General features: G+C 38.1%; 1 protein-coding gene and 1 pseudogene across 1 annotated transcript; one reads left to right on the top strand and one right to left on the bottom strand.

Moving 5' to 3' along the window:
• Positions 1–2,094: 2,094 nt before the first annotated feature.
• LOC110054733 (neuronal pentraxin-2-like) lies at positions 2,095–6,374 on the top strand. Its single transcript, XM_020761088.2, has 3 exons — positions 2,095–2,612; positions 3,715–3,931; positions 4,736–6,374. The coding sequence occupies exons 1-3, from the start codon at positions 2,315–2,317 to the stop codon at positions 5,127–5,129; spliced, it is 909 nt and encodes a 302-aa protein (XP_020616747.2). The 5' UTR covers positions 2,095–2,314; the 3' UTR covers positions 5,130–6,374.
• LOC149098539 (C-C chemokine receptor type 8-like) lies at positions 6,110–7,102 on the bottom strand (annotated as a pseudogene).
• Between the last annotated feature and the right edge of the window lie 5,822 nt (positions 7,103–12,924).

The following is a 12,924-nucleotide window of genomic DNA, read 5'->3' as shown; positions in this document are numbered from 1 at the left end:
CGGAGTCGCTTCATCGCTTGTTATGGTTTCGACTCTGTGTGTTTACTCTGACCAATTTTATATTATCTAATTAAAGCGTATCTAATTAAAGAGTATAGAGCTGGCTATCAAGCTTTGCGAATCTTGTTTTTCGTTAATCTAATTTCTTCCTCAGTTTCCGGAGCCAAAGGGGAGAAAACGTGTCTACATTTTGCAATATTCAATTGCAAAGAAAAGTCAGAGATCATTTTCAAAATAGCATTAAAAGGATGTGGATTGATCGTACAAACAATGCTCTCAGAAAAAAAAAAATTCGAAATAAAATATTTCGTAGACAAGTTTTTTGTTGTTTATATATTAAACTAACTACTGTGCAAATATGAGGGCAAGAGAACAAATTTCCTTTGACTTGTAGGCTGAACTTTCAAAAGGTGATTCGGACGCGCACATTTAGAGGTCGTGAAAAATTCGACAATTCATTTTATTTTAAAATTCCTGGTACGGTTTAATAGCCCGCTCTATAAGGTTTAATTTGATATGGGGTTTTGGTACCTACTGTTTAAACCGGACGCGCCATATCGCTTTGACTCGAGACACCTTTAAAGGTATACGGTAACCTTAATTTGGTGTTGTCGCGTGACCTTGACGCATTCACCTGAACAGCGTTGATTAAAATATCTGTATTGAAATAAAGCCAGTTGTAGGAAAGCAATCTAGTATTATATGACGGCAGTTTCAGTTTCTTAGCAACAGACGTTTTGACAGATGTTTGTTTCTCTCGTTTCTGCTAATGCAATGCAACATTCAACATTTATCCCGCTACCGATGGTACATCACAGCACGTTTCACGGATGAAAAAAAGCCGAGGTACGATTTTGAACTGCTAATACAATGTAGGAACTTTCAGGTCGCAAAATTCCCAGGAAACTTTGTTATAATTGTTATTTCATTTTGTTTTAAAGAAAGTAACTGTAATTTAGAAATGAAACGTCTTTTTAACTTTATTTCTGACAAGCGATACGGCGTTTAAACGGCGACGTTAGAAGAAAGGAAATGGCGGAGATCGACAACAACTGTACAGCGGAGGAGAGAAATAAGGAAACTTGCGTCTTCGTTGTTTTTAATCGTTCAATAGCAAACTGGTATTTTAACAATCCTCCGCGATCTTCTAAAGCATGGACAACTTGTTATTAGGCAAGGAGAATTAACAGTCAAAAAACTTCCAGATCGAAAAGTATCGATAAATATAACTTCTCGTCAATCAATAACATACAATTATTGCCTTGTCTTGCTCACTTTTATTTTGTATAGGTTGTGCTTGATCGGCATGACACTTCTCCAATATCTAAAATAATTAAAAAGAAAGTAGTTTTCATAACTTGCTACTTTAATCATGTTTCTATACGTCTTATATGACATTATGATCTGGCAAAAAATAGCATATGCCGATAAAACAAATAAGGCCAGATGCTATTTTAGCGACGAGCGATATCCAAGTGCACTTTTCGAGAAATAAGCATGAGGAATGGTGAGTCTTTAAGATGACACTTAGGACGTAGAGAAATTTTGATCAACCAGGGTTCTTATTCGGTTAAGAGTATTTTCGTTGTAACAGAGTTTTTGGTCTGTTTTTTTTTTTCTTACAACTTTTTGAGATCTTATGGCTCTGTTTCAACTAGCAAGATGTGAGAGGCAGAGATGTCAATTAACAAAACTGGCTAACAAACTCAACAAACTCTCCTTCTTGAAGTTCTTGCATTATTTATGGCCAGTTGGAAGAAAACCAGCAGAAGGTTGACAAAAATTAAACAAAACTTCGTTCAAGTGGTATTGGTGCGGCTATCTGCTCTGGAAACTTGAGGAAATCCTAAAGTTAATCTTGTCGTGTTTAATTGATGGAGATATTTTGAGACAACAGATTGACTGCCTTATCAGAATTAATGAATCGATCAATACTTGCAAATCTTCTGCTCTGTTTAACTAAGAGAAACAGAGACGCCTTATTAAAATCAGTCTAGCCAATCAGGGCCAGAGACAGCTATTGTATGTACTTAAGTCAAACCGTTTTCAGTCGGTCGAGAAAATGAAACTGCAGCTGCCTTATTGCGACGATACCCCTGATCCATGAACTTAAGTGGCTCATGGCAAGTGTCTTCGTCGGTTGAGAAATTGTTACCTTTGAGAAATTCTTGATTAGTTGCCAAATTTGACATACCGTTTAAAATATGTGATTATTGATCTTTTGTTTTTTATGTCACTTCAGGAGAAAAAATAACCGTGAGCAGTTCTGCATTTAATTTTCGTTTGCTTTTCAGAACTGGAATAACTTGTCAAAATGACAGTTTATGTAAACCTATTCCCCCTCTTGGCATTTCTTGACGTAGCCACTGGTCAGTGTTTCACACAAGAAAATGTACCCAGTATGGCTCTTAAAGGTCACACCTTTAAAAGGGTTGTAGTGAAAGCTGTGTACATATGTGACTTCAAATGTGAGCAAGACGTTAGATGCCAGAGCTTCAATTACGTCACCCAGGAGAACATTTGCGAACTGAACAATAGAACGAAAGAGGAAAAGCCGGAATACTTTGTTCGAGATCCAGAAAGGTTCTACGTAAAACGATTATCTAGGAAAGGTAGGTCTTGCAATTTTGTACCGAAGATATTAGGCATCAAAAACCTGAGTCCATGATCAGTCTTTGGGTAGGGGATAACAGACAGAGATATAGCAGAAATTTAATTTGACTTGAGTTGCTAAAACACGCGTTTTAGCATTTACTGCACCCAAATTCGCAATTCAATTAGCCAATTAGAGCACGACGGCTCTTGGAAGATAAACGTATAATCATTAGTTGTTGCTGGGCTTCTTTATGACTTCGTTACACGCTTCGATGCTCACTGGCGGACCATGTTATTTCGAACTCAGTCGTCGGTCAAACCCATTTCCTTTGGATTTCTCTCTTTTTCCCGTCATCTGCTGACAAGGTCTGAAAATGACAGTTCTCCATTCTCCAAAAAAGGTTAGAATTACTGCGAAAGATGATAAGCTGAAAATATCAAATTTGTCTTTCGATAAAACAGATCCTCGCTAAATAAATTTGCCGGCTGGGTGGTCCGTATAGTGAAAAATTGTGGTCACAGTTTCTCACTATACGGGCCGACCCTAAGCCGGAAAATAACATGTTTATGTTTTTTTGGTTTGAAGTTGTACTGCAAAAACAATTTCTGTCAGTCCTTGCGAATCACTCGAAATCAAACTTTGCTATTGTAAATTGAGCAGCAGAAAGCAAGGAAATTGATTAAGTGTATTTCACAAAACATTTTCTTAAATACAGCAATGATCAGAGAGCTAAACTCGACTGTAATTGACTCATTTTTGCTAAAAATTGTGCGGCGAGAGAAACACAGGATTACGCGCCATTACAGCGCCGAGCTACAAAAGCACAAATAAACTCTCACAACTTAGCTCATGAGCTGAGAAAAAATACGTCCCTTAATAAAAGGGATTAATAAAGTTTTGCAAATTGCACTTATTTCCAATTTCACTAGTTCGAGTACAGTCGCCCGTTCTCCCAAGAAACTTCGGAGGGAGAGTCTCTAGAGAAGAGCGATGGTTATACACGGCCTACTACTTCAATAGTCACCATTTAACTACCTATAATCTTGAAATAGTTCCAACCCTGTATTTGCAGTTTCATTGACTTAACTAATATGTAGATCAACAATTTTTACTCACAGACTATGCTTTACAATTTCTAAACGAAGAGAGTAAAGATTTTGTGCAGGTGGCCGGAGGTTTGCCAGATCTAACACAGTTTACATTGTGTTTTTGGATGAAGTCCAATGACACTGAGAATAGAGGAACACCACTCAGTTATTCCTTAAAAGAGGAAGATAATGAGCTGCTTATTTATGACTACATATCATTTCGCCTTGGTATTGGTGGCAAACTGGAGTAAGTATAGAGCCGTCGCCCCAGGTTTAAAACTTCTTTTTTCAATAACAGAGATATTGCAGTAGAGCTAAGGAAAAGTAGAAGTTAGGGAACGCTATAAGGCTGTGAGGCAGAGCATTAATTTATTGTCGAATCATGCTTGAGTGTATGGAAAAATGCATTTCACCTCAAGTCTTCAGCTCGTGAGGCATCAAAAAATCTGAAATTCTCTGAGCAACCGTGTATAAACGTCCTTATGAATTAGTTTGTTATCTGCAACTTTCTGAAGATTTTCAATCATTGCACCAAGGTCCGATCATTTTCCGGGTATTTCCGACGACAGTTTTTGATCGATGATTGTCAAATCATTGACAAGGGTGCTAGCAAGACATTGAAATTGCCCACCAACGAGATTCCACCTCGTTAAGGAGACGTCAACGGATATAATCGACGTACCTTTTTGGTACGTTTCAAGTGCATTTCAGGCGAGTTTGGACGAGCCATGGCATGATTTATATTTTGACGAGCCGAAGTCGAGACAAAATATCCATGGCGAAACCAAACGAGCCCGATATGCTTCCGAAGCTTGCCAAAAAAAAGGTACGATCACAAGACTTGTGCTTACAAGGGAGACGAAATGTCTATCACTCTCGAAACGAGCCTTGTTTCAATCAAACAAATTTGTTAAAATGTTTTTGGGCTTTTACCGTGTTCTATCCTTATTGTGAATGCTATGGCTTACCGTGTGCTTAACAACCTCCTGCCTGCCTGCATAACTCAATGGTTGAACATTGTACGTTGACCATTTGTTATATTGTTTTACAGAACTACATCAGTTTCTGCAAACGACGGCAAATGGCATCACATATGCGCATCCTGGGAAAACAATGCGGGCTCGTGGAAATTCTATAAAGATGGACGCGTAAAAAAACAAGGGGAAAGCTTGAAGGTTGATCACGTGATTAGATCGGGAGGATCTTTAGTTGTGGGAATCGAGCAAGATCCTCCTGGTAAGTTCCAACCTAACCAGTCGTTTAAAGGAATGATGGCAAATTTGAATGTATGGGATCACGTGTTATTAGCTGAAGAAATCGAAAGCTTGTCAAAGTCGTGTCTGTCAGGAGAAGGGAATGTAGTCAAATGGACAGATTTAATACATGATCGTAGAGGAAAGACCAAGCTGGTTATTCCATCTCCTTGTAAGTCGCTAAATGGGTAGCGCTCGTGGAATACTGCTTTGGTCTTTTTTGTGGATGATGCCAAACTTGTGAAGTGCTGAAAATGACGTTCGTGGTGGGAAACAATATTGTTCGGATATTCGAGGGAAATTACATCAGTATAAGATTACTTCCCTGCGTGTTCTCAATGACTAAAAGCGAAGTCAATGACAATTTTGTTAGATAACTTGATCTGGTGTGAAAAAGAACCCTCAGTTACTATAAACTGCCGTCGAATTTTTTAGCAACGAGCTGGTAGGACATTACAAGAAGAAGATTGCACAATTCGTGGGTTGGCCTTTCTTAAATTCTGAACCTGCCTAGCTCCATATCATTAACTGTACGTGCTCTCAAGTTCAAACATATTCAAGGAGTACTCACCATGTTATTTGCGAAATGGACGCGTTTGTTTTCATCGTGTGCGAAGTGTGAACGAAAAAAAATTTTAATCAAACAACCGTATTTGAATGTCCAAAAGGGACGATTAACGAACAAAGTTTAGCTGAAAAATTAGATAACAAAATCCTGATAAGTCATGGAATCCAAAATTATTATTTCCAGGAAAGGCGCTTTTAAAAACTAGACATCGGTTTTATTTCATTATCTCGGCTGCCACCAGTTAGAAGATTAACCAAGGTAAGTGTAAATACGGTTGGGAATGCCGCAAAATAATGGCATTCAATGGAATATGACTGGACTCCAGTTTTCCCTTCTAGAGTACCAACATAACATAATTAAGGAGAAGGTATAATTTGATCAGTAAAGAAAAAGAAAATCAAGTAACCTTTTTTAATACCCCGAAATATCCCACGATTATATTATCCTGCACCAAAAACAAGTTTTCCCTTAATAATTCAATACATGCTAGATAAATTTATCGAATACATTCTGGCTCGCGTTTTTATTCTTCAACACATTTTTGACAGATTGATACTTGCCATCCACCTTTCCTTTTCTTTCCCTAAGCAGTTCTACCAAAACATCAACCTGTATAATTAACTGTATATTGTTTTGACCTCTTACAGAGCTTTGTTCTTTTAAATATTTCCTTAAACATGGGAATTCGAAAACTGTAAATAATAGGATTTAAAAGAGAATTAGCCAAACGAAAAAGGTTAAAAATGTAAGTCCAAAGTAATGGAATACACTTGAAACAGAGATAACGAGTGCAGTGAACTACGATACCTGGAATCCAAAAGAGAAAAGATGCAGTTATCACAATAAACAGAGTCCTAGAGAGTTTCACTTTCTGTTGCGACTCATTTCGCTTGTTATAAGCGGTGTCTATGACAGGGTCTCCGCAGTTAAGCCTTTGTAGGATTTTCAGATAAGAAACGCAGATCGTGATCAAACATTAAAACAAGACTCCGCAGAATTCAACTGCATAGTACGAAAAATCCAATATGTCGTATACAGCTAGCAGAGCCAATGCCCCGGCAAAGATTGCAGCTACCCACGCAAACGTGGCTGCACAAAGGCAGCTTTTAGCACTTGCTACTCGATGGCGGAGCGGCCAAATCAAAGCATATGCACGTTCCAGAGAGATGAGTGCGAGGAAAAATACTGATACAAAAGAAAAAGTTACTTGAAAAGCAGTTGAAATCTCTCCATGAGGAATGTTGTTGACGGTTGGTTTTTCAAGATACTGAGGAATATGGAAAGTTCTTAACGCTAATGGTTCTGTGACTCCGACAAGCAGATCAGCAACAGCTAAGTTTATAAGAAGAAAGGAAGTTCGCTTAAGTCTGTTGCAATGCTTCCCTCCTGTGATTTCCGATAGCGGGAGGGATCTAAAAATAGCAAGTGAGGGATATGGGAGATTAACTCTTTTTCCCTTCATCCTCTCTTTTTCCTCCATGTAGTTCACGAATAAATGTACCTTTGTTGGTGCTTGTTTACTACCTATAGCACCTCCATAAATTTGTTTTAAATCTTTACTGTTGACAAGTTCTGTTATAAGAAGTAGAGTATGCATGGGAGATTCAGTCTAAAACTCAAATTTGAATTGCTTTAGTCGGTCAATGAATATCGCGATGACGGGGTTGACTGTCGAATGTTTCTTGTTACAATCTTGTCTAAGAAGAAAGCTCAAGGCTCGGCACTGAATATTGCTATTGCATGTATTTTACTTGTTTTCTGCTGATTGTATAATCTGAGCATGTTTTGGATATATCTAGAGCTTTTTTCAGTTGCTTCGTACTTTTGCTGTACGCGATTTTGTCCTGCCAGTATTTCGGAACGTAGAATTTAAATGTATGTAGCGTTTATTTTATAAATTGCCCATGTCTCACATTTATTAAAGATGCTTTGGTCGATGCGTATCAAGAACGACTTTAATTTGCCTCTGTCCGACCTTGGCGTTGAAACAGCTTGAGGTCTCCGGCAGTACCAAAGACCTCAGGCAAAATTTTTCATGTATGGACCTCCAGCTGGAAAATATCGCAGCGGTACATATGTATTTGATTTTTGTTTTTGTAACTCCTCGCTTTTCTGTGTGTATTTCGATGTGAATTATTATCTTTGTTTTTTCTCTTTCCTTCTTTTGTCTGTGAATATCAGCAGCTCATTCAACTCGAAACGCTGCAACTTCGGCTGCTACATGCGTATTTAAAATTCATATATGTCTTAGTTATATAACCTTTATTGCGTTCGACGAAGTGGAACGCAAACCTAATTTTGACCTGTGGCTTTTCAGAGTTGGTCTGCCTGTGCACGGTTCTAAGCCGAAAAAAACCACATTCCTGTAAGGACACCAAAATGGCCACCCAGCTTGATTTTTGCAGGGGCATGTCACGGCCAGTAAACTGGTACCGTTTAGTACTAAGACATGTGATAAGACATGTGGCGAACATGTGAGTATGTGAGCAGGCTATGTGAGCTCGTCTTTCCGATGGATCTTTTTTTGACTTCTTTCCATCCAGTTGCCGTACGCCTCGCTATTATGTGCTCTCAGCGTTAGATTTTAGCGAATTTAAACGCTTCGACGGCAGCATTTATCGCACTCTGGGGGAATTGTCCTAGTTTATTAACACGACTTGGCTTTGGGATGATAACCGTGGGAGCAGCTACATTTTGATTGCATTTGTTGATTAGTTCCAGTCGCGACAGATAGCTCAGTCTTTATCCGGTCGAAATTTTATTGTTTGGAATCGGTGGAAAAGTTCTCTGAAGGCAAGCTCCATAAGACTACTTTATTCGTCTGGGAAAATACTCGAATTAGTCGCGAAAAGAGCACGCGACGGCAAATGCTAGCTTGGAATAATGTACGTAATTTAAATATTCTATGAAACTTGAGAGACCACAGAAACTGGCAGCGTCACGCAACGTATCAACAAATCGTGACCTCTTCACTAGCATGGACTTTGACACTATGCATATCTGACTGTAAAACCTCGGTTGATTTTAGCAATAGACAAAGGTTGCAAGTCAGTTGGTGAAATTATTTATTTACGATATATAATTATATATTAAACTGAGCGCGTCGAACGCACTCTCATAATCTCTGATTACTACTAGTTTATTTCGTACTGCTTCCTATACATTTTCTTCTGTGATCAAATAGTAGGAATAAAGAGATGATTTAAATTGTCCGGAGAAAGCAACAATGCAGTGTCTAAAAAAAAAAAAACAATTCAAAGTCTTTCACCAAAATCTGCAATTAACGAAATTCACGATAAACGATAATTACAACGTGAGAAGGGTGAAGCTCAACCTCCTATAGGTCCCTAGGGTGTGTCAGAATTGATTAATTGATTGAAAAGCAACTAATGAATTAAGTAGGATAGTTATTAAAGAAAAATGTAATCACTGGAGCCTTGTGAAGTGTCAATTCTTATTACTTCTTATTATTTAATTTGTGGCATTTACACTGGCCGGAGAATTAAAGTACAGCCAGAGTTAGACTATGAATTGGTGGTACGAATTTCACGCGAATGGATTCCACAAAGACAATCATTTGCCTAAAAAAAATGATACACAGATACGAATTTTAGAATTCTTTGACAGGTTGAATTATTTATCTCCTTCAATTGTTATTTTGTGTGTGTGTTTTTTTTTCGTGGGAAGTATTAGTACCTAGTATGAGTTTATGGAGATGAAGTAATTCTCTACTTTCAATGATTACAAAAGCGCAATAAATAATTTTATATGGGTAGTGCAGGAAAGAAAAACTGATTACTGGTAGCCCTGATAAATTAAAGTATTGCAACAATGAAAAGTTTTAGAACGTCAAATTTGGTGAATAGAAGCTCACTTTGTCTTGTTAGAAATATAACCAGACTGTAGTTAATTATAAATTGGTTTGCAGCTTTCAATGTTATGGTAAGCTGTCCTAAATATTAATAAGTGGAAGCAATTTTGAAATTGTTTGTCAAGACAATGCAATTTAAGTAATAAATAAAAAGATTACCAACGCTAGGAAACGAAATGGCCCAGAGATGCCTACAGCAATAACCTTGATCGTATTATCGAACATGCCAGCAAAATATGTACTCTCTCACATACAAGAGAAGAGAGAGACGTTTTTAGAAGACTGATCACGTGATTAGATCAGGGGGGTCTTTGGTACTGGGAATCGAGCAAGATCCTCTTGGTGTGTTCGAACCTTAGGAGTCATTTAAAGGAATGATAACGAATTTGAACGTATGGGGTCACGTGTTATCTGCTGAAGAAATCGAAAGCTCGTCAAATTCTTGTCTGTTAGGAGAAGGGAACGTAGTCAAATGGACAGACTTAATACATGGTTGTAGAGCGGGAAAGACCAAGCTGGTTATTCCATCTCCTTGTAAGTCGCTGAATGGGTAGCGCCCATGGAATAATTCTTTAGTCATCTTCGCAAGCTGTTGCACACCAAAGATGCTGACATGCTCACATAAGGACCATATCTGTTGGATCAACAGGTATGTTTGACAACGACAAATACGTCAGGAAACGCAGCCATGGAAGTGTTCTTGTCTTGGCCCTTACCTCTCAGTAACCCCAATCAAAAAGTCGCGTAATTGCAACTCTAAATATTGTTTTGATGATCAGAATTATACAGAGAGCCATCCTTCTGATAATTTGTCTTCAAAATGTCTTTAAAAATTGAAGCTAATTAAGGAAAATTGATCCCTTAACGCTCAAGACCTCGGTTTCTATAGCACAAGGATTTTTGTGCTTTACCACCTAGAGGTTCCTCCTAGCATTGCCGACACTTAGGACTCGGTTATTTAATATGTTAGCGTTTCGTTCCTGGCATTGGCTCATGAACACGAAAAACAATACATTACGTGTTACATTGTGTGTTACCGCCATATCGCGAAGCCAATCTCGACCGGTCTCCAAACATCGTTTTAAAAAAGAACAAACGTTTAAGTTTATTCACGACAACGAGTTTGACTGAAAATAAAACAAAAATAAACAATTATTTACAACATTAGACGGCTGAACGGACAAACCCCGAAAAACACAAAACTCACAGCTTTTTCCCGAAATGAATGATTGACCTCTGGTAGACGATGATCGCGAAAAGGAAATTACAAGAACAGCGACAAGGACTAGCTCTAATACAACTCGAAGGATGTTAGTTTGACCGTTGCCACAGAGTTTAAACTACTAGTCTTATTAGCATATTGACCTCACGCGCGCTCGAAAATAACAGATGTCCCGCGGGGCCTCTTGTAAGCATAATTAGCAAGAGTGTTACAGTAACCCTGACTTAAAAGAAACGTGCAAGCAAAAGTAAAGATGGTTGGAACAAAAGAAGGGGAGAAGCGACACTCTTATTGGGTATTCGGATTTAGTAAACTCCGATTTATCAAACAACGGGTAATAATGAGTTTTGCTGAAAAACCTGTTTTACTAAAGCGTTTGAAAGAAAATCGAAATAATCAGAGATGTGGAAAAACATTTTACAAGAAATAAAAACACTACTACATCACGCTTCAGCGTCATCTTGACGTCATTATCAAATGCAATTTGTATGTTATAGGGTTCGAATATATATTAGTTAAGGCGCGAAAGTTTAAGAACAATATCAGCTAATTAAACAGTTTTACATGAATGGAGTCCGCTTATATGTTAAAGGTTAGTCTCTTTTCCCTTACAAGTAGAATCTCATAAAATTTATTAGGAATTCCAGCTTCACTCCTCACTTCTTTAGACTCTAAATTATTTGTGCATATTTAGCCGCTCTAGGTTGTGACACGTACCCATATTCGGAATTAGCCAATCAAGACATCGTGTCTACTGTCCTGATATCCTACGATATCAAGTCACTGGCCTGATATGGCTACGAATCATGGTCACTTGGCCGAATTGGGGCACAGTAAATACCTAGTCGTACCGTTTCTGATACGCTTCGGCGGCATTTCAGGTTCGTTCGGTCTTACCATGGGTATTTTTTCGCCAAAGTACGAACCCTGGTTTTATCGACCAAACTCGCCTGATGTGCCGCCAAAGCGTACCAAAAAGCAACGATTAAGTATAAAGCTCAATACTTATGTTGGTTACCACGTTGAAACCGGTGTCGACGTGTGTATCCCGCATAACTTGAATCGCTCTTGGTAATCGTACGTTGTGTTCCCAATTAGTCGTGTTATTGACGCGCAGGGCACGCAAGACCTCCATTTCGCAATCTGTAAGCATTGGAACACACCCGTTCCAGGTTTAAGGATTCTCCAATTAGATACGTGGTACATTTTGTGAGCTTCAAGCTTTAAAATATTGCCAAAACGTACAGGAAATCCAAAAGAAAACGCTTCGACCACTGATAAGAAGAGTGAGTAATTTTCTTTAGTTATTCTTCCAAGTGTCTGCATGTTTATAACCATAGGTCTTCGATTCCTTCGTGGAGAATGTAAAAATACATGGAGATGTACATAAGTCGTCAGTCCGCAATTTTCCAGAAACACAACATAATATACTATAGTTATCAACTAAAAGGTTCAGTTTCCAGATGAACGCTAAATTGTTGATTGGAAATCAGTCTATACTCTTTTCGTAACGTTCTTTCTACGACAATAATTGTACAATTTCAGATATTTAAGAAAATCTAGAAGCCTTTGCGACAACTTACTTTACTGCAATTTATGTGGCCTTGCTCAAGGCTACAAGGCAATGTATTACAGAGCAAAGCATGTAAGGGTAAAATTACGCTGTATAAATAGGAAGACAAAGCATCTGAGGATATTGTCATACTGAAACTGTCGATCGTCTTTACTCGTTTGTTTAACTTAGGTGCACTCTTTTTTTTTTTATAAGAATATTGTTTTCCCTGCCGAGGCTGAATATCATTATTTTTCAGAGGATCCGAGTCTTTGTGTTAATTATAAACCAATTTCTTTGCTACCAAATTTCTCAAAATTCTTTGAAAAGGCCATGTATAATCGCTTAGTCGAATTTGCCGAAACAAACGAAATATTCTATTTTCGTCGGTTTGGTTTTCGTAAAAATCACTCGACATCGCACGCATTAATTCATCTGCTTAATAAAATCTCGTCTGCAATTGACCAACGTGAAACCACTGTAGGTATCTTTCTGGATCTTTCTAAAGCTTTTGATACCATTGATCATGAAATCTTATTCACCAAGTTGGAACATTATGGTAGTCGTGATGCGGCTCTGCAGTGGATAAAAAGCTACTTTTTTATCGCTATCAATTTGTTCAGTTCAATTAGAGTTGTTCTCCGATGCAGACCATTAAATGTGGTGTACCGCAAGGTTCCATTCTTGGCCTATTCTTGTTCATACTTTATATAAACGATCTCCCAAATGCTTCAGAATTGACAGAGCTGCTGCTCTTTGCTGACGATACTAGTA

Source organism: Orbicella faveolata, unplaced genomic scaffold (assembly GCF_042242905.1).
Source record: "Orbicella faveolata isolate gen_17 unplaced genomic scaffold, um_ofav_v1 contig_46, whole genome shotgun sequence".
Taxonomy (NCBI): Eukaryota; Metazoa; Cnidaria; class Anthozoa; order Scleractinia; family Merulinidae; genus Orbicella; species Orbicella faveolata.
The sequence above is the reverse complement of the archived record's forward strand: the minus strand, read 5'-3'. Positions and strand labels throughout refer to the sequence as shown.